This window comes from Scyliorhinus torazame, chromosome 11 (genome assembly GCF_047496885.1).
Source record: "Scyliorhinus torazame isolate Kashiwa2021f chromosome 11, sScyTor2.1, whole genome shotgun sequence".
NCBI classification, from domain to species: Eukaryota; Metazoa; Chordata; class Chondrichthyes; order Carcharhiniformes; family Scyliorhinidae; genus Scyliorhinus; species Scyliorhinus torazame.
The window spans coordinates 80,824,358-80,850,093 of NC_092717.1; the positions used below are offsets into that span (position 1 = coordinate 80,824,358).

Consider the following 25,736-nt stretch of genomic DNA (forward strand, 5'->3'; position numbering starts at 1 on the left):
CAAACTGCAAAGTTGGGTGAGTGACGATGCCTGTTTCGGCATTTGAATACTTTTGAGAATGAATCCGGTACTTCAGAGCCTATAATAATGCAGAAAACGACCATAATATTGCCGATGGCCTGTGGAGCGCATACATTTGGAGTGGTCTGAATTCAGCCTTGCGTTTCCAGTGGCGTCTGACTCAATGTCGTTGGACTAGTTTGTTGTGTTTGTGGACGGCATTTCAACCCAACCCGTCTATTGTCTTTCAGCGATACAGGTTCAATATGGCAGAGAGGTCCACCCGGGAGTCCCTTGCAGAATTTTTCTGACACTTCGAAATATCACCGAATACTGTGAGCACGGCACTGTTTTATTGGATGTCCTCTGTGGCCATCTGGTCTGTGGGGTAAACGACAATGAAGCTCAGAAGAAATTTCTGGGCGAAGTTCCCTCATGTTTCAACAAGTGCTACAAATCTCCCTTTCTCAAGAAAGCACGGCAAGCGGAATTCAAAAGTTACAGAGTATGGTCGTGAATATTGTTCAGCACCTTTCCCCACCTGGTTCCTCTGTGGCTCGGAAGAATGCCATGAAAATTCCAGCATTTGATCACAGAGCCAGGCGCTGTCCATATAAGTGCCTGATTAGCTCGTATTTGCGTTGGGCATCCTGGATGGAAACAATGCTGAGGTCCCACCAATTCTCATTTTTTTAGCAGGAATCTACTGACAGCGATTCCGCACCCTGCGTGAAGTGCAGAGCTTGCCATGTGTTGCCATCTATGTTGATGACGTTTTGGTCACGGGGTCCACGGAGAGGAGCGCTTGTGAGACAGTGCTACAGACGTTGACTGAGTATGGTGTCCATCTGCTTAGGAAGAAATGCGTCTTTTAAGAAAGTCGTACATTTGGGCTACTGGGTCGATCACGAAGGGCTATACTTGGTAGCAGATAAAGTACAGGCGTTAAAGATGGCCCCCGTACCACGAGACGCCACAAGCTCTGTTCTTTTTTAAACCTCGTCAATTATTACAGGCATTTCATTCCAAACCTGGCTACTGTCCTTGCCCCCTTCATTTGCTATTCAAGAACCACCACCCCTGGGTTTGGGGTGCAGCCCAGGTAACCGTTTTAAAGGAGGTAAAGCACCATTTACATGCTTTGAAACTGCTGACTCATTTCAACTTTGTTCAAACAGTTATATGTGACATGTGATGCCTCGCCATATGGCATAGGAGGGGTCTTGTCTCATCGTATGGGTGATGGCCGTGACCACCCAATCACGTTTGCCTCCCGGACACTGCCGACTGCCGAGAAGAGCTATTCGCATATTGAGAAGGTGGGCCTGGCTGTGGTTTTGAGCGTTAAACATTTTCATCAATCCATCTGCGGTCACCATTTTGTCATCATAACTGACCATAGGCAGCTACTCGGCCTCTTTTGTGAGGATAAGGCAGTCCCACAGTTAGGGAGCGATTCTCCACTCCCGTGCCGGTTGGGAGAATCGCCTGGGCCACCAAAGTTTCCTGGGACGCCGGTCCGACACCCTCCCGCAATTCTCCCAAGCGGCGGGAACAGCCCGGTCGGGTTTTGCGGGCCGCAGGCCGGAGAATCGCCGGAGACACCGAAAATGGCGATTCTCTGGCACCCCCGCTATTCTCAGGCCCGGATGGGCCGAGCGGCCAGGCCAAAACAGCGGGTTCCTCCCGGCGCCGTCCACACATGGTCGCTGCAGTCGTGAACGGTGCGTGAACACTGGGGGGGCGGCCTGCGGGGGGTGTGAGGGGGGATCCTGCACCGGAGGGTACCTGAAATGTGGGGTGGCCCGCGATCGGTGCCCACCGATCGTCGGGCCGTCCTCTCTGAAGGAGGACCTCCTTCCTTCCGCGGCCCCGCAAGATCCGGGGCGGACGTAGAAAGGACGGCAACCACGCATGCGCGGATGACGCCAGTAATGCGGCGCCGGCCGTGTCATCTATGCAGCGCCGCCTTTACACGGGCGACAAGGCCTGGCGCGTGTAGATGTCGCAGCCCCAATCCTAGCCCATTGTCAGGGCCTGAATCGGTCGTGATCGGGGCCGTTTCGCGTCATCGTGAACCTCGACGGCGTTCACGACGGCGCGGCCACTTCGGCGCGAGAGTGGAGAATCCCGCCCTTAGTGTTTGCATGGATCCAGAGCTGGGCTTTGCTGTTAGCTGCATATGAGTACTCTCCTGAACACCGTCCAGGGCCAGGAACTGCAAATGCGGATGCGTTGAGTTGTCTTGACCTGCTGATTCTGGCCGGTGACCAGCCCATGGCGGTTGAAGCCATTGCAGTCCTGAACTTTATGGATGCTTTACCTGTGACTGCTTTTCCTGTGACCGACCCTGTGCTGGCCAAGGTGTTTCTGTTGGTGTTGTATGGAGGACAGTGGCAACAGCTTCCAGGCTAGTTTAAAGCATCTTCTTCCAAATTCTCAGAAATAACCATGGAGGACAGTATCCTCCTATGGGACATCATGGTCTCGTCCCTACAAAAGGGCATGTTTAGATTTTGAAGGATCTTCATGTGAGGGGAATCCTGAAGTGTTCAAGATGAAGATGTTGTCCAGAAGCTACCTTTGGTGGCCAGGGTTGGATTCGGCTACCGAGGCGTTAGCCTAGGACTGCCCCATTTATCCAGACATCAGAAGCTTCCCATGGCGGCGCCCTTACATTCTTGGGAGTGACACGGTCGCCCTTGGGTTAGTGTCTATGCGGATTTTTCCAGTCCTTTTTTGGGGTTGATGTTTCAGATCATGTGGACATCCAGTCAAAATGGCTGGAGAGCCACAGGATGACTTCCATCACATCCCAAGCGACCATCGAGCACCTGTGTACTTCTTTTTCAGTCCATGGCATACCAGAGGTGCTCTTCCCTGTAAAGGAGCCTCATATTGAGCAAAGAGTTTGCAGCTTTTGCAAAGCGCAACAGGATTCGCCATGTCTGCACTGCCTCGTATCATCTGGCTTCAAATTGGTTAGCCAAGAGAGCCATACAGACGGTAAAAAGGGGGCTAAAGAAGCAGACTTTAAGGTTTGATGGATACACGGCTAGCAAGATTCCTGTTTTCGTACAGGTCAACTCCTCGCATAGTGACTGGGGTGACCCCTGCCGAGCTGTTAATGGGTTGATGGCTTTAGACGGAACTGTGTTTGCTGATGCCGAACATTGGCACTAAGGTGCGTCATAGCCATGATTTGCAAGGACGTTGCCTGGCTCCTGTTGACCTCTTTGACGCTTCGCACAGACAACGTGGTCTACGTTCAGAACTATGCCGAAGGCGCTTGCTGTCTCCCTGGGATCGTGGGCTGTCAATCAGGTCTGGTGTCTTACCAGATTCGTGTTCGTGGGCATCTTATGTGACTACACCTGGTTCATATCCGCTCCCGGCGATCTCTTCTTCGTAAGCTACCACAACAGACCTCTTCTGTGGATCTTCCGGTTCCATTGACATGATGGCCTAGGGGCTGGTTTAGCACAGTGAGCTAAGACAGCTGGCTTGTAATGCAGAACAAGACCAGCAGCGTGGATTCAATTCCCGTTCCAGCCTCCCCGAACAGGCGCTGGAATGTGGTGACTCGGGGCTTTTCACAGTAACTTCATTGAAGCCTACTTGTGACAATAAGCAATTATTGTTATTATTATGCCAAGACTCCTTCATTTTCCCGCAACACAGACCTGCTGGATTGCCTGTCCTCAGACTCTGACACAGAGACGCAAAAGTCTGAGAACTCCCAACAACGACATCAAGGTGCCACCACCAACGGCAGATGGTCCACCCAGATGTTCTTGCCATTAATGTTGTTTGCCCGTAAGGTACACCCTGGCTTATCCTACTCCTCTGTTCAATGGCGACCTGCTGGAGTCAAAACGTCTTTGTCATATGACTGCTGTAAGTTTCTTCTCGTTCGTCACTGATTATTTGCAACATCGTCGCCATCTCCTCATCAGTGTCCTTCAATGAGGTCTTCGGATTTTTAGGGCAGCATGGTGGTGCAGTGGTTAGCACTGCAGCCTCACGGTGCCGTAGTCCCAGGTTTGATCCTGGCTCTGGGTCACTTACCGTGTGCACATTCTCCCCATGTTTGCGTGGGTTTCGCCCCACAACCCAAAGATGTGCAGGGTAGGGAGATTGGCCATGCTAAATTGCCCAATAATTGGAAAAACGTAATTGGGTATCTAAATATTTAAAAATACCTGCATGAGACATAGTGTGGGGATGATTGTTCTCCCCGTGCTCTTTGAGGAGTATGAGCTGCCCCACTAAGGTCAGGGTAGCTTACCCGTAATTGTACAAAAGGTCGGCCAGTCTGAAACCGACCAACAAGAAAGAGAACCTGGTGAGGTTCTACCAGTACTCGTGTAAAATGGTTACATAGAAGATAAGAGCAGGAGGAGGCATTTTGGGTCTTGGAGCCTGCTCCATCGTTTATCACAATCATGGCTGATCATCCAACTCAATAGCACAATCCTATAGAGGCACCCCTAAAAAAAGGGTCCTCCTCAATCTTTTCCTCCATTATCTTCCCTTCTCCACCCCATTCTTCTTCATTTTGTTTCCAACATCCTTCCCATTCCCTGAAGCTTTAGAAACTTCAGTTCTTTAACATTTATTGGCCTGGGGGATGGGAAAATACTGTCCAATGATGGTTGCAAAAAGGCTGAGCTTAGCTTATAGAAATTCACCAATAAGAGTGCACCCTTTTCGAGCATTCATGCTCTAGGGCTTGAAGTAGCGGAAGCTAAAATTGGCTGTGCGTACTCTTGCACTGGGAAGAAAGGAACTGGCAAAAGTTTTGTAGTCTGGATCAGTAAATCAGTAAACCACATTTTAGAAAGCTCTACCTGGGAGTAAAAAAAACAGGAAAGCGAATAACCTAGCCTGTGCCCTGAGAGTTATGATAACAATTGCAACATTAATACACCACCTCATAACACAACAAAATATTTCAAATTACTTTACAAAAGAAACAATGGTCTATTGATCGGCAAGAAGAAGAGAAATGAAGGGAATCGGTGACTACCCGTGTTGTGCATGCCGTAATGGATGCCTTGAAGTGAAATGCAAGAGAGTAAAATAATCACAGGTTGAAAGGGGTTGTAAACTGAGAGTAAAGTTACAAACCGTTCATCAGTGGCTGAACTCTAAAATTGAACGAGTGTTTAAAATGTGTGCAGTATTTATTTAGCATCAATACTGTCAAATAAAGATCTGTAATGAAAAAGAGACAGGTTAACGGTTGGGTGCAGAACCTTCATCAAAGCACGTTTTTCATTCCCAATTCATAATGTTTGTAGTTGTTTTCTTTTTATCTGAAACTACTTTTAAAATTGATTTTAGTGTGCTTCAGTACAGAGCCCATTTCTTTGATGTGAATGTTTACCTGTGTCATTTCAAGCTGAAAGTAATGTTGTCTGATGTTGGATAAAAGGATATTGGTAATTTTATGACAAAGCCACGAGAAGGAAACATGTTATATTGCAGGGCTTGTTTTTTTTAAAACAATAGATTATGGAGCAGGTATAGATCAGAGAGCAGTGATTTACAGGAAATTTATTACTGAGTGATGGAGCTGCATAATTCATGAACACTTCAGGTGCCAGTGAATGATGTAAACAGCAACCGTTTACTTCATGACACTTTTCACCTTCGATGTGCGTTTTGTTTATCCAGTGCAAAGCTACTGGCTGAATTCTGGCTACAACAGAAAAGGTCTCTGGCTTTGCCAAAATAGCATCGGAGCCCTGATTCTGGAATGCCAGGCCCGAACCCAACGCCCGACATTTCTACCGGGAGTGGATGGGGGAGTGACAGGTTGTAATTTGCACACCTGGGGTTCGCAAAGTCGCGAAACATGTAAAAGTTTAGCTGCCTTCAAACACCTCGAATTTTCATTCTGAGGTCCCAGACCTCCAGGGTCTCATTCCACTGAGCTGAGGGTGAAGACATTATCCGGGGAGGTGCAGGAGAGTGATATCTCAGAGGCAGAGGTTGGCATACGACAACCAAGTGAGACCCTAGTGTGGGTGTGGGAGGTTGGTGGTGTGGGTGTTGTAGAATGGAATGGATAGGGGCCCCCAGGACATTTGGATGTTCCACCTGGGGTCACTCTCAGAGGTAGCAGGGAATGGGACCAGAGGTGTGAGGCCATCTTGCAAGACAGCTTACCTGTCAGGGGCAGCACGGTAGCCTTGTGGATAGCACAATTGCTTCACAGCTCCAGGGTCCCAGGTTCGATTCTGGCTTGGGTCACTGTCTGTGCGGAGTCTGCACATCCTCCCCGTGTGTGCGTGGGTTTCCTCCGGGTGCTCTGGTTTCCTCCCACAGTCCAAAGATGTGCGGGTTAGGTGAATTGGCCATGATAAATTGCCCTTAGTGTCCAAAATTGCCCTTAGTGTTGGGTGGGGTTACTGGGTTATGGGGATAGGGTGGCGGTGTTGACCTTGGGTAGGGTGCTCTTTCCAAGAGCCGGTGCAGACTCGATGGGCCGAATGGCCTCCTTCTGCACTGTAAATTCTCTGATAATCTATGATTACCCAAAATATCATATCATCGATTGGCATCTCCAGAACCACCCTCCACCACTCAAAGCATATATGGGCCCTGAGATGGAATGGACAGCACACATACTGCCCAGGCAGACAGTGGAAGCTGACCTGAACACAGGAGTCAGACTTTGTCAAACGAGAACTCATCTCACAGCGAATTATCATCATCGTCCGTCTTGTATCCCGCTGATACTGCCTGCCTGGGGCCAACACCCTGTAGTGATGCCGGTAGGACCATCGGAGGGGGGAGGGGGCGCTGGGGTGGTGGGATAGAGTGAAGGGAGGGCGGACAGGGGAACATGTGAGCGGCTATCTGCCGTGTCAGCACGGGCTTCATCTTCCTGGCCATCCTCCTCATTCTCTTTGTCAGATGAGGCCTGGCGTTCTTCCTCCTCCTTCGGCATGTCCCCTGTGCTGCACAATGTTGTGCAGGACTCAGCAGGCCAGCATGATGTTCGAGACACTCCTGGGGTTATGTTGTAGCCACCCACCAGTGTGGACCAGGCATCGGAAGCATGTCTTTAGGATGTTGATTCCGATTCACTGCTCAATGACACTCCTAGTTGCTCTATAGGCATTGTTATAGCGGTTCTCCAGTGTGGTCTGGGACCTCCGGACAGGTGTCATTATCCAAGACCTCAGCAGGTAACCCTTGTTGCCCAAAAGCCAACCCCTCACCTGAGGGAGCGCCTCAAAGATGCTGGAAAATGATGAGTGCGGCAGGACATATGCATTGTGCACGCTGCCTGGGTATCAGATGCAGACATGCATGATGTGCAGCTGGTGGTCGCACACCAACTGCATATTCAGAAGTGGAAGCCCTTCTGATTGATGAAAGGCACGCCCTGATGGTCCGATGCTCGTAGGGGGACGTGTTCCGTTGATCACCTCCTGGAACTGGGGTATGTCAGTGGTAGCAGAAAATCCTGCTGCCCATGCTGGTGGGCTTGATCCAGATTGAAGTTTACATAATGCGCTGCCCAAGCGCACAGCACGGACATACTTGTGCACGGATGTCTGCGAGATCCCAAACAGTTCCCCACTCGTCCCTGGAAAGATCCAGAGTCATAAAAGCCCTGGACGGCCGTCACTTTGATAGTCACCGGGAGCAGGTATCCGCCTACATACCCTTGCAGTGCCAAGTGCATCATCATCTGCATAGCTGGCGCTCGTTCTCCCTGGTTAGTCAAAGTCTTTGGTGGCACAAGCGGTCCTGCAACTCCTCGAAGGACAGGTGCTGACGGTATACATGTGGACTGATGGGGAGCCTCCTTCGCACCTCCTCCTCGGCCTGTTGGACGGCCGGCACTGGAGCATCACCGACTGGCCGCTGATTTTGTTCTGGGGCAGGCTCCTCTTGTGCAGGGTCTTCCCCAAGCAGGCCTTGTGCCTCCAGTCTCTGGGTGTCCATAATGGTAGCTGCAGCCAGGGAGATAGCAAGCATTCCTGGCTGTGCTCTGAAATTCATTCTCTGCAGCAGGGGAAAAAAGAAGACATGTTAGCAAGATGAGTATTCTCTTGCCCATCCAGACCCAACAGGCTACATAGTGACCCTGAGTTGCACTTTAGTTCCAGCATACAGTATGGAAGGTCACATATTGGAGGGAAAGGCTGAGGCTCGGAACATAGTGGATCAAACCCACTAATCACATTTAAATAAATGCAAATACTTGTTTACATGCCGCCGCCAGCACGGAGCATGAACCTCGTTATCGCCACCTGTGAGGGACCAGAGCATGGCACCTAATTGTGCGCCAGACACGGACCTCGAGTTTGGCCGGATGCCCCATTCTCTGCCCGATCATGGTTCACGTTTGTCGCGGAGTATTTTGCCCAGTGAATTTGTCAATAGACACTTAGAACTTTATTTTATTTCACCTCAACATGCGTTCTGCAGTCTGACCACGATGAATACTGGGTGAGTTGGCATGATGGTGTAAGGGCAAAGGGTGGGGACATGGGTTGGCATGAGTTTGCATGAGACTGTAATTAGGTCTATAATTGGTTCCTGGGTGAGCAGATGGGCATAGGTTGACATGGAGTGTATGAGAAGACAATTGGGGAGGGGACCATGGGCTTTGTGTGGAGGGCATGAGATGGCATGGGTTGGCATAGGTGGGGCATTGGGCGAGTGCCGAGGGTTAGATAATGAGGGCTAGAGCTCTGTTGTTCGTTTTCCTATTTCATTTGCAAATGGGGAGAGTGCTGGAGCAAAGGCCTGCTTTTCCCACAGCCCGCCTCTGCACCTGGTAGCTTCTATGACTACCTCCGTACTCTTTCTGGGGGTGTCAGGACTGATTCCAGTTAACACCCACCCTGCCGGATTTAAAATCAGATCCTTTGGGGCACTGTTTCTGGAGTTGGGTTTGTAGAGTCGGGATTTCTCCAGGCTCTGTGAAAATTCAAGCTTATAACACTGAGGGTCTTCAAAGTAATTCAAAACTACGTTTCCAGATACACATTCGGGCTGATATTCAACTTTGATCTCGTACACACCTGAGCTGCTTTCCTTTCATGTTTCGTGCTTGACTGATGGCTCTGTAATTTTTAAAGATTAATTTATTAACGTCGTCACATTTCAAAAGCGAACAACAAAAAAAATCTAAATCTTAAAAGTTCCTTTTGAGAAGCCTAAGTCATGTACATTTAATAGAATAACTAAGAATTGGCTTGATGGAGGGTCCAAATAGCTGTCCAGTAGAGTAAAGGAGTTTCTGATACGTGGATATTCCTGCATCTGTTTAAATCTTTATTTGCTTGAGAAAACTAAATAATAGATTTGGAAAAAATAAAGGTGTAAGCAACATGTGGTTCTGATAGGATTCTGTACGCTGCTCTTGCTCATCCTTGACTGATTTTACCCCTTTCCACCACCTTTCCTCTGGTCCCTTTTGCACACAGTTTTCTTCAGGTGTTAAGTATGCCTTTTATCAGTTTTGAGAACATTAATTCTGTGAAAGATTTGAAAAGAAACAGAATGTAAGAATAGCCATAAACAAGTTATCCTTAAACAACCAAGTGGTTTACAACTCAGTCCAGTGTTACCTTGATTATCTGCTTGGGCTGAAGACTGTCTGCTCCATTATGGTGGTTATGCCAAAATTTCAAGTAGCTGGGTTATAAACAACAGTGATAATTACGTTAAAAAAAACCCATTCATGGTTTTGTCTGCACACTTATGTTAGCTTTTCTAAGATTCATGGGATTTTAAGGATTTCAGATTGTTGGTCATATCTTTCTCCTAGCAATCAGCTGTGGTCATCCTGGAAATCCAATTTACGGGAGAGCCTCTGGAAGTGGTTTCAATCTGAATGATGTGGTGACATTTTCTTGCAACTCTGGATACATAATCGATGGTTCAGCCAGGGCCCAGTGTCAGGCGAACAGACAGTGGAGCCAGTCCATACCAACATGTAGAGGTATGTGCACAATATAGTTAATGCCTTATATTGTTATAACTTGCAATGCAAAAAGAAACCAATCATAGCTAATGTAAAGATGGTATCGAAATAGACTTGATTGTGGTATGAAGTGTTACGGTGCAAGTTGGTGTTATAACGGGACAGGAAGATCCCAGAATGGAACCCTTGTTCAAAAGACTGTAACTTTTACGTTTTTTTTGTAAAACATGGAGGAACATAATCACAAGATTGCTAATTCATTTTAACAACAAGAAAAAACAACATTAAAAAATGGTATTATAATACAATTCTCCTTTACTCCCTCCTTATCTTAACAATTACACACAGGTTTTTGGGAATAACACACAACAAAGTACATTTTAATCTACAATGGTCTCATTCACACAAAGTCTCCTTTAAGCACACAAGGTGACTGTCGGAAAATACATTCTCCACTCTGAACCCCAAGCAAATGTTTGTGAATGACTGCTCAGAATCCCCGTAGATGATTGTCAGGTGAGAGTTTCAAAACTCCACCCCCAAGAACATACTTTAAAATCTTCTCTCATAATTATAATGCTTTTTCTTGACAGTTTGCATCTGAAATCTAGACCAAGTTTTCCAAATGACACTTTGATTCCGCTTTACTTTTAACAGCGAATACAGTCCAGGGTTTCACACCAACCCTTTTAGGATTTCTTCATCTTGACTGCTGTGCAGACTTCTCTCAATTGGTTAAACTCTTGATTCCCAGATTATAGTAAAATGGCATCAGGGGCGTCATTCTCCGACCCCCCCCGCCGGGTCGTAGAATGGCCGTTGGCCGCCGTGAATCCCGCCCACGCCCCCACCGAAGTCTCCGCTCCCAGAGATTGGGCAGGGGCGGGAATCGGGCCGCGCCGGTTGGCGGGACCCCCCGCTGGATTCTCCGGCTCCGATGGGCCGAAGTCCCGCCCAGAAATTGCCTGTCCCGCCGGCGTAAATCAAAGCTGGAATTTACCGGCGGGACCAGGCGGCGTTGGCGGGCTCCGGGGTCCTGGGGGGGGGGGCGCGGGGCGATCTGGCCCCGGGGGGTGCCCCCACGGTGGCCTGGCCCGCGATCGGGGCCCACCGATCCGCGGGCGGGCCTGTGCCGTGGGGGCACTCTTTCCCTTCCGCCTCTGCCACGGCCTCCACCATGGCGGAGGCGGAAGAGACTCTCCCCACTGCGCATGCGTGGGAAACTGTCGGCGGGCGCTGACGCTCCCGCGCATGCGCCGCATTTCCGCGCCAGCTGGCGGGGCACCAAACGCCATTTCCGCCAGCTGGCGGGGCGGAAATCCCTCCGGCGCTGGCCTAGCCCCTCAATGTTGGGGCTCGGCCCCCAAAGATGCGGAGCATTCCGCACCTTTGGGCCGGCACGATGCCCATCTGATTGGCGCCGTTTTTGGCGCCAGTCGGCGGACATCGCGCCGTTGGGGGAGAATTTTGCCCCAGATGTTTATTTTGTCTTTGAAGGCTGTTGTCCCTCTTTAAATCTGGTTACTGCAATTGTCTCTTTAACTCAGAACACTTTAGTTACTCTTCCTTGAATTGTTCTGAACAATACCTTGGTCTCTGTTCACTTAACTCCAGACTTCTTTGCCACCCCTCTTCATTCTTTAGTTTCCTTAACTAGCTGCCCTTCAGATCTCTGTGCTTGTTTTCTTAGCCATTACTCTGTGGTATTGCTTTTCTTCCAGAAAAGCTAAGAGAAATGTTCCCTCTCTTACCTTCTAAACCAATGAATCTGAGTAGAGCTATGAGGTCTGCCTTCACTCACTACATATCTCCAACTGCAATCAAATTAGCTAAATTAAAACTTAAAAGCTTCTCTCACTTATGCCTTTAATTAGCCCTCTCTAAGCACAATGGAGGCACATTCAGAACTTAACCAACTCCTACACATACAAACATTAATCTACCTATAGGTATTACCCTTCCAGACAGGAAAACATTAAATTAAGCCCATTTAAAACTATATCTTCTAAGTGCCTTAAAACTATCTTTGTTTTCCTGACATAAGTTTCTTATTTATTTCTGATATTCCAGTTCAGCATGCAATGTATTTTACCTACAAGTCTGGAGTGGGCACTGCTAATATTTACACAGAAGTGAGAATCTATGTTGCCTTCTCCCTCAGTGGGCTACTTTTGTCACACATTTCAATGAAAAATCATGTGCTATTCGGATGAATGTATTGCGTTATGAAATAATCACCTGACATTTTCCAGAGTGACTTTTCCTGATTATTTGCCATAACTCAACAGGAGAGTGGTGGAAGCTCTAAAATGACATAAATGGATGTTTCACCAGGTTTTCCACCAATTTTGTACCAAAGGTATATCCAGATCATAAGGAACCCCCGTGGAAATTCTGCTCTGATGTGGTGTTTCAATTGGTCACATGTTGTGCGGTCTCTTTTTTATGATGTTTCCATGTATTGGTTTTAAAGACAAAAAGCAAAAACGTTAAATTGTATTGAATATTTTAATTAAAATATATCCAGTAATCTTTCTATTTCTTTAAAAGCTAATTTGGCATTTTTATGTTGCGGTTCACCTGATCCACTTTATCAAACACATTAATTGGAAAAGTAAGTCCCGCAAGATCCATCCGACATCTTCTTGCGGGGAGGCAGAGGAAAGGACGTCCTCCTTCAGAGAGGCCGGTCCGCCGATCGGTGGGCACTGATCGCGGGCTAGGCCCCTTTTGAGGCCCCCCCCCCGGTGCAGGCCCCCCCCCCAAAGCGGTCCCGCGCTGTTCCTGCTGGCAGCAACCAGGTGTGGACAGCGCCGGCGGGAACCTGTCGTGTTGGGCAGGCCGCTCCGCCCATACGGGCCTGAGAATCGCCGCTCGCCCATTACAAACGGCGAGCGGCGATTCTCCCAGTGGCCAGCCTTGATTCTCGTTGCGCTGGTTTAGGGAGGGGTGGGTGCCGTGGCGGGACTCGCGCGGTGCCCCGGCGAATCTCTCACCCGGCGTGGGGGGATGAGAATTCCGCCCTTTGTTTTTGCTGTCAAAAATGTTAAGTTTTCAGATTTCTCGACCCCATTTCTGCCTCCAATAGAGACGAAAATCCAGCCCCAAGTACAAACGTTTGAATTAAAATAAAGCACAGTATGATGCTGACTATATAATTAACAGGCCTGAGAAACTAAGTTATGATAGCTGTCAGGGAGCTTTTTATTTTGTGTCAAATGCAATCAAAATTTTAAGAGTCTGGCAAATATTTTTGTGTGTTGGGCACAATTAATGGGAATTCAGGGAGCTCTGCTCCACAATATCACCGCCCCCCCCAACTCCCACTCTCCATGCCCGTTAGTAATGATGGACAATAAATGTGGGAGGTGCTTCCCTGAATTCCACCTACATACTCCTGGTGTGCAATCATTGCCCCTGCTGGCACTGAGAGGTCATTCCGCCCCCACACATTTGAAAAATATATCCTTACAATTTAACATATTTGTTTAAGACTTGGCAGTCATGTTTACTTTTTTCCTTTCTGATTTCTGAAAGGCACAACAGTTGGACTAAGCAAGGGGCTGAACAGTGGATCATGCCTCTATTATGTAACATGAAGCAACTAAACATTAGCACAGGAAGAATTAATACATTCTCTGAAATCTGACCTTTTTTTTCAATTCCAAAGAAAGCACAAATGTATAATACAACTGAACTGCTTATAAATAATTCATTGCTCCTGTCACTGGTTTGAAAATGTGAGCTTACAAAGATGAATAAATGGGGCATACAGGAAATACATCAAAACAATGTTGTCCAAATAAATTAATACAAAAAAAAGTTCTCACCTATAGAAAATAAGCATGCAGAAAGTATATTGCAAACTGTTCCTGATCATATATTTGTCATAAAAAATATTTCAAATTATCTATTTGAATGAAGTAAATAACACAGCAAAGTGTGGCTTTACTGCTAATAGGTGAAAATATAGATAAGTTGGTAGTCAAAAGGAGCCAGTTACTAAGAGGCATGCAGTTCTTTTAGAGTTAGAGTCTCGACCACAGTTCTCAAATCTGTAATGTGTTCATTACAGTACGCCTGTAATGGTATTAATTATTACTCTTTTAATGGGTGCTTCCATGTACTTCAGCAATGGGATTTATCCTCATTTTGCCTTCATTGGTTTCATCTTTGTTTGATATTTGTTTAAAGTGAAGTGAGGTATGCAGAGATGTTTTATTTTAAAGATGGTCCTCACTGGTGAAAAAAATCATTTTAGAACTATAATGTAAATATTTGCCATTGGTGTCACCACCTTTTCAGATTCTCCTTCCTCTGGCAATGAACCCCCCCACCCCCCAAGAAGGAAAAATCAGTTCAGACCAATGTTCTTATTTCCCTGTTTTACCAGTGTTCCATTTTGAAGTGTACAAGACAGGCTGAGACCAATGTTCTTATTGCCTCGTTATACTGGGTTTTTTTCCTTCAGAGAAGTCACCTCCATTTCAGAGTGCCTCCATTTATTTTGGTGAGATCGGAACTTCAAACTTGCTTAAATAATTGGGGCAGTCCACTTCAGAAACCTTCTGTCTCATTAGACAATAGTAGTGGTTAAAGCTGTGTTAAATATCAATGATTTGGTTTAGAAACCCCACTCTGACATGGGAGTGCTGCTCCAAATAGTCAGCCGCCAGATACCATAGCTGTCAGCAACTGTTTCCCAGTTCTGTGTTGTTGTCTGGCAACTTCAGATCATGCTTGCAAGTCACTTTGCATTGCAGAAGTGGAAGTCCAGCAGGTCATGACGCAGTGACCAGTTCACTTTACAAATGATCTTTGGGTATACCACTGTCATCAATCCAGATTAATATGTTTGAGCCATTATAGATGTCATTGGCTCAAGAATCAGTGTATGCTGATGGAATTAGAATGATCCAGGACCTCTTACGTTTGTGACCTTGACTTCCCAAGAGATGTCAAGGATATGTCTGAGACAGCGAATGTGAAACTATTCAGTCATTTCTCCTCTCTAACATATGTTGTCTAGGCGGTAAAGCCTACGGTTTCATCCGCCGTGGGAATCGTCACAGATGGGATGGACTATTTGATTGAGTGATTAAATGTCTGTTGACCTCAGGCGGGAATTTCTGGCCTCGGGCGAGAGCGCCCAGAAAATCCACCCTAGGTTTCACTACTGCAGAGGAATGCACTGAGGAAGCAGGCTTGGTAGGATCGTAATTGGGTTTCTTGATCAGGCTGCTGTTTTCGCACGGTTCCAGTGTGGACTAACAGCAGCATGATGAATAACTGCAAACTGGGCTAGTCCAACCCTGGTGAAAAGTCACTGTTGACCATGCTCCACTCGAGTCAGACAGGTAGAATGTTGTTTCTGGAACAAAGTAAACTGGATTTTCTCGACGCCAGCCTCCACTGAAATGAGCAGAGATATTTAAGTAGACCGGCGTCTCCCTGCCCCAATTGGTGGCATGATCAGAAGTCAATTGACAATTGTCCCTCGGTATATAAGGTGTTATAATATTGGAAAAAATTGGCTTCATTTCAATTTGAGTCAATATCTGCAGTAGTGAAACCTTGAACCCAATCTTACCTTCTCATTCATTGGGAAACGTTAGTGGATGATAAATATTTTCTTCATGCAGTTCTGAAAGCAAAATCACAACTAAACAGCTTATCTAGGGCTGAAAACCATGTCTAACTTGCTTCATTTTAAACTTGTTTGGTTTCATTGCTTAGTGGTAAACTGCTCTGATCCTGGAATTCCTGCAAATTCCATCCGGGAAAGTAAGATTGAATATGGAAACTTCACCTTTGGCTCACTGGTATTTTATGACTGCAACCCTGGATACTTTTTGTTTGGATCTTCTGTTCTTACATGTCAGTCTAATGGATACTGGGATAAGCCACTACCTGAGTGTACATGTATGTATATTTTATGTGTATGTGTATCGTATTTAATGTGGTAAAATTGAGTAAATAACAAAACCTTTATGTGGTAAATCACTCTCACAGTTCCATTACTTTTATTTAGATTGTGGAAATCTAAGTGTAACTGTTGGTAACATTTAACAATTTAGTGCATTCATATAATATTCTGTTTTAATGGGAATAGTAAACTGAATTATTTATTTGTTAAGTTAACTGACAAAGGAATACTACTACAACTGTGTTAAGTGTTCATCAGCTAATAGCAAAGCAATAATTTCCATACTGAAACCTTGTCTATTTCAGCAAGTAAATTGTCTTATGGCTACAGGCTTTGTTTTTGAATTGTAACAAAGCAAGCATGTCTTTATTTGTTATCACTTTCTAATAGTGGTTGACTGCGGCCATCCTGGCATTCCTCCAAATACAATTTTGTCTGGTGATAAACACACATTTGGGGCAACTATTCACTATTCCTGTGTGGGCAAAAGGCTGCTTATTGGCCCATCAATGCGTACTTGCCAGATGAACGGACACTGGAGTGACTCCATGCCTCACTGTTCAGGTATGACTAATTTATGTGTTGTCTATAATCCGAGGTACTAGCCGACATTGAAGTTCAATCAGCCTTGAATAGTTTCAACTACATTTTACTCTTTACAGATTGGTGCCATTCATTTTGTTGCATGTAGAGGGTGTTATTAGGTTAGGTGAATGGGTTGCTGTTACAGACAGAGAACCTACAGATTATAATACTGTACAAAAATATTACACGTAAGTTGATCTGCTGGGAAATGATGCAGTTGAATTCACTGGAGGAGATGTTGAGCCCGTATTCTTCATTCACAGGATTGGTGGCGCAAGGGGAAAATCTCACGAGATTCGGGACGCGCGTTTTTCGCTGCGTGAATCTTGTTTTAACACTTTTGCATAGATTTAAATGTTATTAGATCCCCCTCCCCAGCACATATTTCTCCCCTTCCTCAATATTCATACAGTTTTCCAGATGTGAGGCAGTCCAGAGGATCCCTCCGGGGGCACAGAGGTGAGTATAGCCCCCCAAGGGGGTGGGGTAGAGGGACATGCCCAAGCATGCCCTGGCACTGTCCACTAGTACAGATTGGCATTGCCAGGGGCAGTGCTAAGGAAGGGTCATAGTGGGATCCCCTTTATGGGTTGGCATTGATGTGTGGTGTGGGCGGAGTGTCAGCTATACTTGTGTAGTGTTGGTGGGGGGGGATTAATGCCAATGGTGGGAGCGGAATGGCGTCACAAAATTTAGGTGTGAGAGGGAGCCCCCAATACCTCCATGATGGGGGCTGGTTGCTATTAAGCTGCAGTGCAAATCAGTGCACCCTTTTAAGATGGCGCCCCGATCTCTTTGGTGTTGAATTCCGACTCTGTAAGGTCCCGCCCTACTAGAGTGACGGCAGAAATCACGGACACTCATTTCTTTCTGTCTAAGAGGTTCAAGATATGGCAAATAAACTGGTCAATGCAACTGGACAATCACACGTTAGTTTTCAGTGTGAGCCAAACGCTACCAAATTCTGGTAAGGTTCCACCCATTGTGCCGTTGAAATGTGGGATATGAATAAAATATAAATAATTTTCTCCAATCAGTAACTTGGACATTTCAGACAAGCTTTCTGGATATTCCCAATATTTACAAGGGATTTGCACATAAATTGCTTCTGCCTAATAAAAATGAAAGCCGAGGATTGGATTTAAAAAGTTATCTCTTTTACCGAAGTTTGGTGATTTTGCAACCAACCACGATTTCTAGGTGAGCAGAATGGCAGCTAGCAGGAATTAGGTGGGAAATTTGAATTTGAGTTCCCCGCCTCCCTTTTCATCTGCGCAACGTGGGGTTTGCCAGCATTGGGACAGAAAAATCTGTCCCATTATATCAAATTCAGTCACAATTTTCCAAACTTCAAAACAATCTCTTCCAAGTCATTTCTTGAAAAATAATAATAATAATAATCGCTTATTGTCACAAGTAGGCTTCAATGAAGTTACTGTGAAAAGCCCCTAGTCGCCATATTCTGGCGCCTGTTCGGGGAGGCTGGTATGGGAATTGAACCCACACTGCTGGCCTTGTTCTGCATTACAAGCCAGCTGTGTAGCCCACTGTGCTAATGGAGCAGGATTCACCGGTTGGGAGACCGTTTTGCCGTTTGGCAAAATAGCATGCAATTCGCATTCCCGTTGGGGACGCTATTCGGTAAGCAAGCATGCAAATGAGCCAGCACTCTGCTTGCACGGAATCAGAGTAATTCTCAGCCCAGCGGGTGTTCTAGCTGCTGGGGCCAGAGTTAGCGCCAAAGGGCTTGGCAGCTGGAGCTGTTTTTAAGCATTCCATTTTCCATACACTCACTGCAGCCACAAAGATGACTCCGAGGAATCCTGCCCCCCAAGGCTGTGAGTCCGAGGTGGATCCATGCTAATAAGGGGAAGAGGGTGTCCCACATGGTGGGCCACAGACTCAATCCTGCCCTCCTGAACAGTGGATGGGAGGTGGTGGCAGAGGCAGTCAGCACTGCCAGCCTCAGCAGGAGGAGACAGCTGGTGATCCTGAGGGGTGGGGATCAATGTTGTGTCATCTGCCCTGAAAGGACCAAAGAACCAGGGAGGGTTCGAAAGGCCACGTTGCGGGTGTCTACTCGTTTGGGTGAGCTCTGTTGATCCCCTGCTTCCTCGACAGTGAGGTAGTGCTTCTAAGGTGTGCAGCATCTGGTGTGTCCCTGATTGAACTTGGTCTTTGATGATACAGTATGGGGGTGTCCAGAAGGCCTGTGTGGGCTCCCTGCTAACCAGAGGCTCTCTGAGTATTTACAGGACACAGGCAGCACTCAGCAGTGTGAGCAGCCAGGAGCCTGTAAGTAGCACCAAACGGGTTGCTTTAAAAGACAGACTGCAGCAATGGCGGTCTGAACCAGGCCACCTAGTCATGGAGTTGGCACCAAGTCACTATCTGCTACTGCACCGGCCCGGGCGGCCACCCCCGCAGCAAGCCCGACAGTTTTCAATGATTTTCAGTGATTTTTTTAGCCTCCTGCTCCCCCTCCACAACCAAGATGCACAGTCCCCATTTGTAAATACTTTAGTAATTCACGTCCGCGTGACCTCCACATTAGTGAAGCAGAATATCACGGAAGCAAGGAACATACTGTGTCTAACCCGCATTTAAATGCATGCAAATGGCAATTTTGCATGCCCCCGCCAGCGTTGGGTGCAAACCTGTTTTTTGCTGCCAGGTGGGGACCAGAGTAAGGCACCTGAATTGATGTCAGGTGCGGAACTCGATTTTGGCCAGACGTCCAATTCTCCGCCCGATCACGATTCGCTTTTCCAGCGTCGCGAGGCGGAGAGTTCAGTTGAATAATCCAAATCTTCTGGTCTGCTCATCACCAGAGACTGGAATTACAACTGAAGATGTACATTAGGATCCTGTGGAATTCCTGAAATGTGAATCTATATGCGAACTGCCGGGGATGTTTAAACATCTGCTGGGCAACTCCTTTGAATCCCTGGACCCTCCCCGGCGTTCTCTGACTCTGAGCTAGAGTCAGAGACTTCAAACAAAGTCGAGGGGCTGGATTCTCTGATTCGGAGACTAAGTGCTGACGCCGGCATGGGAACGGTGGCGTTTTACGACCTATAAAATGGCGCTAAACGGCTACCGATCAACCGTTTGGTGGGTGGCTAGCAGCCACGCAGCGTAGAGCACCAGGCTCTAGCTGTGAAGACGGCCAGAGAATTGCCGGGTCCGTGGCCGCAATGGACCCCGCCTGCCAAATAATGTCCCTCTTTGGCCAGGCTCACCACCTTCGGACCACCCCCCACCAGTACTCCCAGTCCTATCCAAAGCCCCCCCCTGCCCGCCGATCAGCTCCCCCCTGACTGTGGCGGCGCTGGACTTAGTTCCCGAAAATCAATGCTACACGTGACCGATTCCGTCGGGAACTTGGCCCATCGGGAGGAAGACCTCAGGTAATGACCTAAGCGTACACCTAGAGTAGGCCATTTTGGAGGGGGCGGAGCATCGCAAAAGCAGCGCCGCCCCTAATTACGGCACCCATGTGGATTCTCCGTCCGATCGCCGAACGTGATTTCGGCGTCGGACATCGGCGAATCCTGCCCGAGGTATACAACTGGATATTACCCAGGAAATGTTACACAGTTTACAACCTGGTCTAAGACTTGGGTAACTGTACAACTGAAACACCTCCATCTAAGGGTGACCTCTTTCTCTCCCTCTGTCCTACCTAGAAAAGCAGCTTACTGCTGTCTCACCACCGATGTGCTACTATTAACCCTCCAGATTCAAGAGCTTGTCTGCTCCCTGACCAATAATTCACCAATTTACGGAAATCTTTATCTGGGTGACTTTTCTCCACACAGTAGTGGCTTCTGCCCCAATTAATCCTGATATCAAGGTCCAGAAGCTGACAGGGAAAATTCTGCTCAAAGTTTCAGCACCTCTGGATTAAGGGCTATATTTTAAAGGTTAAAATTGTCCAATTGATCACCCAATCGATCTCAAAAAATTAATTCAAAGGAATTCCCTGGAATAAATGTTAAGATTATAATCTTGTCTTGATGGTCTGAACTTGTATTGAATAATAAAGTTTACGTGTGCTGCTTTCTTATCTGAAGGAATCTTTTCTGAACTTAGGAAATTGAATTGTCGTTTATAGCTCCACCGATAACTTCCTCTTTTAAGAATTAAGGGTGAAAATTATTTTGGATCACGTGCTTTTCATGTCTTAAGAACACTTATCCTGAGTTTTTAAAAAAAAAAGATCTTTGATGTAACTATGACATGTTCTGTAAATATAAAGAAAGAGTGCTGGTCAAAGATTCTAGCCCAATAACTAATTTGGCAATTTTCCTTCCCAATGGTTTGTAAGTTTGAAAAAATACAACTCTCCCTAATGTTAGATAATAGGATGCTGTGCTTGCCCTTCCACCACTTCACAACTCTAGGCATGCTTGAATTCTCTTTCTCAGCAATAAACTATCATTAAATGATATCAAACTGATCAACCGTGTGTCCTTTGGATAACTGAAAGCCGCCCTCACCTCCACAATTGCCAGTAAAATCAGTAAGACAATCACACTCAGATGAAGCACAGGAATAAAACAGAAGCCAAGCCCTGCATTGTGCCCAATTTTCCGAACTGAGGTAATTTATATCGTAGCTCAAAATTAAATATCTGCACTGGAATCCCCCACCAACCCCAGCCAATGTTCCAATTTCTCGTCCAGCTCATTGAACAGCAAACTCTCATTTAATCAAAGTAGGATATAAATCGATTGAACCTTACCCCATCTCTACTGAGGAACATTTCAACTTTTTGTAATGCTCATTGCAGTACCAAACAGGATTGCCAAGGAAATTGGCCCTTCAAAATCCCTTTCACCAAGTCTGGAGCACTTCTTGAATCTCATAATGAGGAATGTTCTATCCCGCACAACTTCCCACTGATTTTCTTTCCAGTCTTTCCCACCCTTCCTTTACTCTCTCCTTTCTGTCTCCAAATTCTACTCCCCTGTTCCTCTTCACTTCACCTCATTTCTATCCCATTTCCTCTCCTCTCATTTTATGTCGCTTTTTTTCATCCCTCCCCTTTCTCATTTTCTCCTCTATGTTTCTTCACTCTTCCAAATTCCTTCCTTCCTCTCCCTGTCAATCCTTTTTTGTTCTCTACCTCTTTATCCTTTCTCCTACTTCTCTTTCTCCAATTCTCTCTACCCAAATCCGAATTCCCATTCAATGGGCAGGATCTCAACTTACCCATTGCAACCAATACCCAATCCCACCATGAGCAGCAGTGAAATGTCAGACCTCACCTCTCCTCTCAGTGAGAATTCTATCAAGCATCAGCTTCCCACCCCAGTGATCAGTTACTCAGCATCAGAATCTGTCTTCCATAACAGAAAGTATATTTAATGTCACAAAACCCTCTTGTTTTTTATTCATTCATGGCATATTAGGGTTGCTGGCTAGCTAGAATGTATCACCCATTCCTAATTGCCCTGAAGAAGGTGATGGTGATCTGCCTTCTTGAACATCCGCAGTCCATGTGGCGTTGGTGCACCCACAGTGCTGTTACGGAGTGAGTTACAGGCTTTTTACCCAGTAAAAGTGAAGGAACGGCAATATATTTTCAATTCAGGCTGGTGAGAGACTTGGAGGGGAATCTCCAGTGGGTGGTGTTCCCATGTATCTGCTGCTCTTGTCCTTCTAGATATTCATTGTTGAGGGTTTGGAAGGTGCTTTGAAGGTGGCTTGATGTGTTGCTGCAGTATATCTTGTAGATGGTACACACTGCTGCCACGGTGCAGTGGTGGAGGAACTTCCCCAATATTGACTGGGACTCACTTAGTGCCAGGGGCTTAGACGGGGCGGAGTTTGTAAGGAGCATCCAGGAGGGCTTCTTAAAACAATATGTAAACAGTCCAACTAGGGAAAGGGGTGGTACTGGACCTGGTATTGGGGAATGAGCCCGGCCAGGTGGTAGATGTTTCAGTAGGGGAGCATTTAGGTAACAGTGACCACAATTCAGTAAGTTTTAAAGTACTGGTGGACAAGGATAAGAGTGGTCCGAGGATGAATGTGCTAAATTGGGGGAAGGCTAATTATAACAATATTAGGCGGGAACTGAAGAACATAGATTGGGGGCGGATGTTTGAGGGCAAATCAACATCTGACATGTGGGAGGCTTTCAAGTGTCAGTTGAAAGGAATACAGGACAGGCATATTCCTGTGAGGAAGAAAGATAAATACGGCAATTTTCGGGAACCTTGGATGACGAGTGATATTGTAGGCCTCGTCAAAAAGAAAAAGGAGGCATTTGTCAGGGCTAAAAGGCTGGGAACAGACAAAGCCTGTGTGGCATATAAGGAAAGTAGGAAGGAACTTAAGCAAGGAGTCAGGAGGGCTAGAAGGGGTCATGAAAAGTCATTGGCAAATAGGGTTAAGGAAAATCCCAAGGCTTTTTACACGTACATAAAAAGCAAGAGGGTAGCCAGGGAAAGGGTTGGCCCACTGAAGGATAGGCAAGGGAATCTATGTGTGGAGCCAGAGGAAATGGGCGAGGTACTAAATGAATACTTTGCATCAGTATTCACCAAAGAGAAGGAATTGGTAGATGTTGAGTCTGGAGAAGGGGGTGTAGATAGCCTGGGTCACATTGTGATCCAAAAAGACGAGGTGTTGGGTGTCTTAAAAAATATTAAGGTAGATAAGTCCCCAGGGCCTGATGGGATCTACCCCAGAATACTGAAGGAGGCTGGAGAGGAAATTGCTGAGGCCTTGACAGAAATCTTTGGATCCTCGCTGTCTTCAGGGGATGTCCCGGAGGTCTGGAGAATAGCCAATGTTGTTCCTCTGTTTAAGAAGGGTAGCAAGGATAATCCCGGGAACTACAGGCCGGTGAGCCTTACTTCAGTGGTAGGGAAATTACTGGAGAGAATTCTTCGAGACAGGATCTACTCCCATTTGGAAGCAAATGGACGTATTAGTGAGAGGCAGCACGGTTTTGTGAAGGGGAGGTCGTGTCTCACTAACTTGATAGAGTTTTTCGAGGAGGTCACTAAGATGATTGATGGCGGTAGGGCAGTAGATGTTGTCTATATGGACTTCAGTAAGGCCTTTGACAAGGTCCCTCATGGTAGACTAGTACAAAAGGTGAAGTCACACGGGATCAGGGGTGAACTGGCAAGGTGGATACAGAACTGGCTAGGCCATAGAAGGCAGAGGGTAGCAATGGAGGGATGCTTTTCTAATTGGAGGGCTGTGACCAGTGGTGTTCCACAGGGATCAGTGCTGGGACCTTTGCTCTTTGTAGTATATATAAATGATTTGGAGGAAAATGTAACTGGTCTGATTAGTAAGTTTGCAGACGACACAAAGGTTGGTGGAATTGCGGATAGCGATGAGGACTGTCTGAGGATACAGCAGGATTTAGATTGTCTGGAGACTTGGGCAGAGAGATGGCAGATGGAGTTTAATCCGGACAAATGTGAGGTAATGCATTTTGGAAGGGCTAATGCAGGTAGGGAATATACAGTGAATGGTAGAACCCTCAAGAGTATTGAAAGTCAAAGAGATCTAGGAGTACAGGTCCACAGGTCATTGAAAGGGGCAACACAAGTGAAGAAGGTAGTCAAGAAGGCATACGGCATGCTTGCCTTCATTGGCCGGGGCATTGAGTATAAGAATTGGCAAGTCATGTTGCAGCTGTATAGAACCTTAGTTAGGCCACACTTGGAGTATAGTGTTCAATTCTGGTCGCCACACTACCAGAAGGACGTGGAGGCTTTAGAGAGGGTGCAGAAGAGATTTACCAGAATGTTGCCTGGTATGGAGGGCATAAGCTATGAGGAGCGATTGAATAAACTCGGTTTGTTCTCACTGGAACGAAGGAGGTTGAGGGGCGACCTGATAGAGGTATACAAAATTATGAGGGGCATAGACAGAGTGGATAGTCAGAGGCTTTTCCCCAGGGTAGAGGGGTCAATTACTAGGGGGCATAGGTTTAAGGTGAGAGGGGCAAGGTTTAGAGTAGATGTACGAGGCAAGTTTTTTACGCAGAGGGTAGTGGGTGCCTGGAACTCACTACCGGAGGAGGTAGTGGAAGCAGGGACGATAGGGACATTTAAGGGGCATCTTGACAAATATATGAATAGGATGGGAATAGAAGGATACGGACCCAGGAAGTGTAGAAGATTGTAGTTTAGTCGGGCAGTATGGTCGGCACGGGCTTGGAGGGCCGAAGGGCCTGTTCCTGTGCTGTACATTTCTTTGTTCTTTGTTCTTTGGATGTTTTGTGGATAGGGGTGTCAATCAAGCAGGCTTCTTTGTCCTGGATGGTGTAAAGATTCTTGAGTGCTGTTGGTGTTGCATTCATCCAGGCAAGGGATGCCATCACACTCTGGCTTGTGCTTTGTAGATGGTGGACTTGCTTTGGGAAGTCCAGGTGAGTTTTTCACCACAGGATTCCTAGCCTCTGAACCGCTGTTGTAGCCACAGTATTTATATGGCTAGTCTTTAAGTTTCTGGTCAATGGTAACCCCTAGGATGTTCATAGTGGGGGAATTCAATGATCATAGAATTTACAGTGCAGAATCAGGCCATTCGGCCCATCGAGTCTGCACCGGCTCTTGTAAAGAGCACCCTACCCAATGTCAACACCTCCACCCTATCCCCATAACCCAGTAACCCCACCAAACACTAAGGGCAATTTTTGGACACTCAGGGCAATTTATCATGGCCAATCCACCTAACCTGCACATCTTTCGACTGTGGGAGGAAACCGGAGCACCCGGAGGAAACCCACGCACACACAGGGAGGATGTGCAGACTCCGCACAGACAGTGACTCAAGCCGGAATCGAACCTGGGACCCTGGAGCTGTGAAGCAATTGTGCTATCCACAATGCTACCGTGCTACCCATAATGCTACTGTGCTGATGATTATGCCATGGAATGTCAAGGAACAATGGTTAGATTCTTCGTTGAGCTCTCCAAGGAGCAGGATTTCAACTTTGAAAAGGGAAGATAGGCGAAACAGGACAAAAGAAGGGAAGAGTTGAGAGCATGTGAAGGGGAGTGTGACGAGATGAAGGTAAGTCTAAAGGAGTTGAGAATTGAGGAATAATGAAAGGAAAGAGGAAAGAAAGGGACAGGAGGGGTTGACGGCGAGAGGGGAGTCAGAAGCCTTGTGGATAGCACAATTGCTTCACAGCTCCAGGGTTCCAGGTTCGGTGGCCTGGCAGCACGGTAGCCTTGTGGATAGCACAATTGCTTCACAGCTCCATTGCTTCAATACTCCCACAGTCCAAAG

General features: G+C 46.7%; 1 protein-coding gene across 2 annotated transcripts in view; it reads left to right on the top strand.

The window, feature by feature from the left end:
* Positions 1-25,736, top strand: part of csmd3b (CUB and Sushi multiple domains 3b) — a 2,718,576-nt gene that overhangs the window by 2,566,790 nt on the left and 126,050 nt on the right. For both annotated transcript variants that reach the window (XM_072467431.1, XM_072467430.1), the window contains 3 exons: positions 9,800-9,973; positions 15,692-15,877; positions 16,272-16,445. In XM_072467431.1, the coding sequence (XP_072323532.1) occupies positions 9,800-9,973; positions 15,692-15,877; positions 16,272-16,445 (534 nt within the window). The remainder of the gene's footprint in view (positions 1-9,799; positions 9,974-15,691; positions 15,878-16,271; positions 16,446-25,736) is intronic.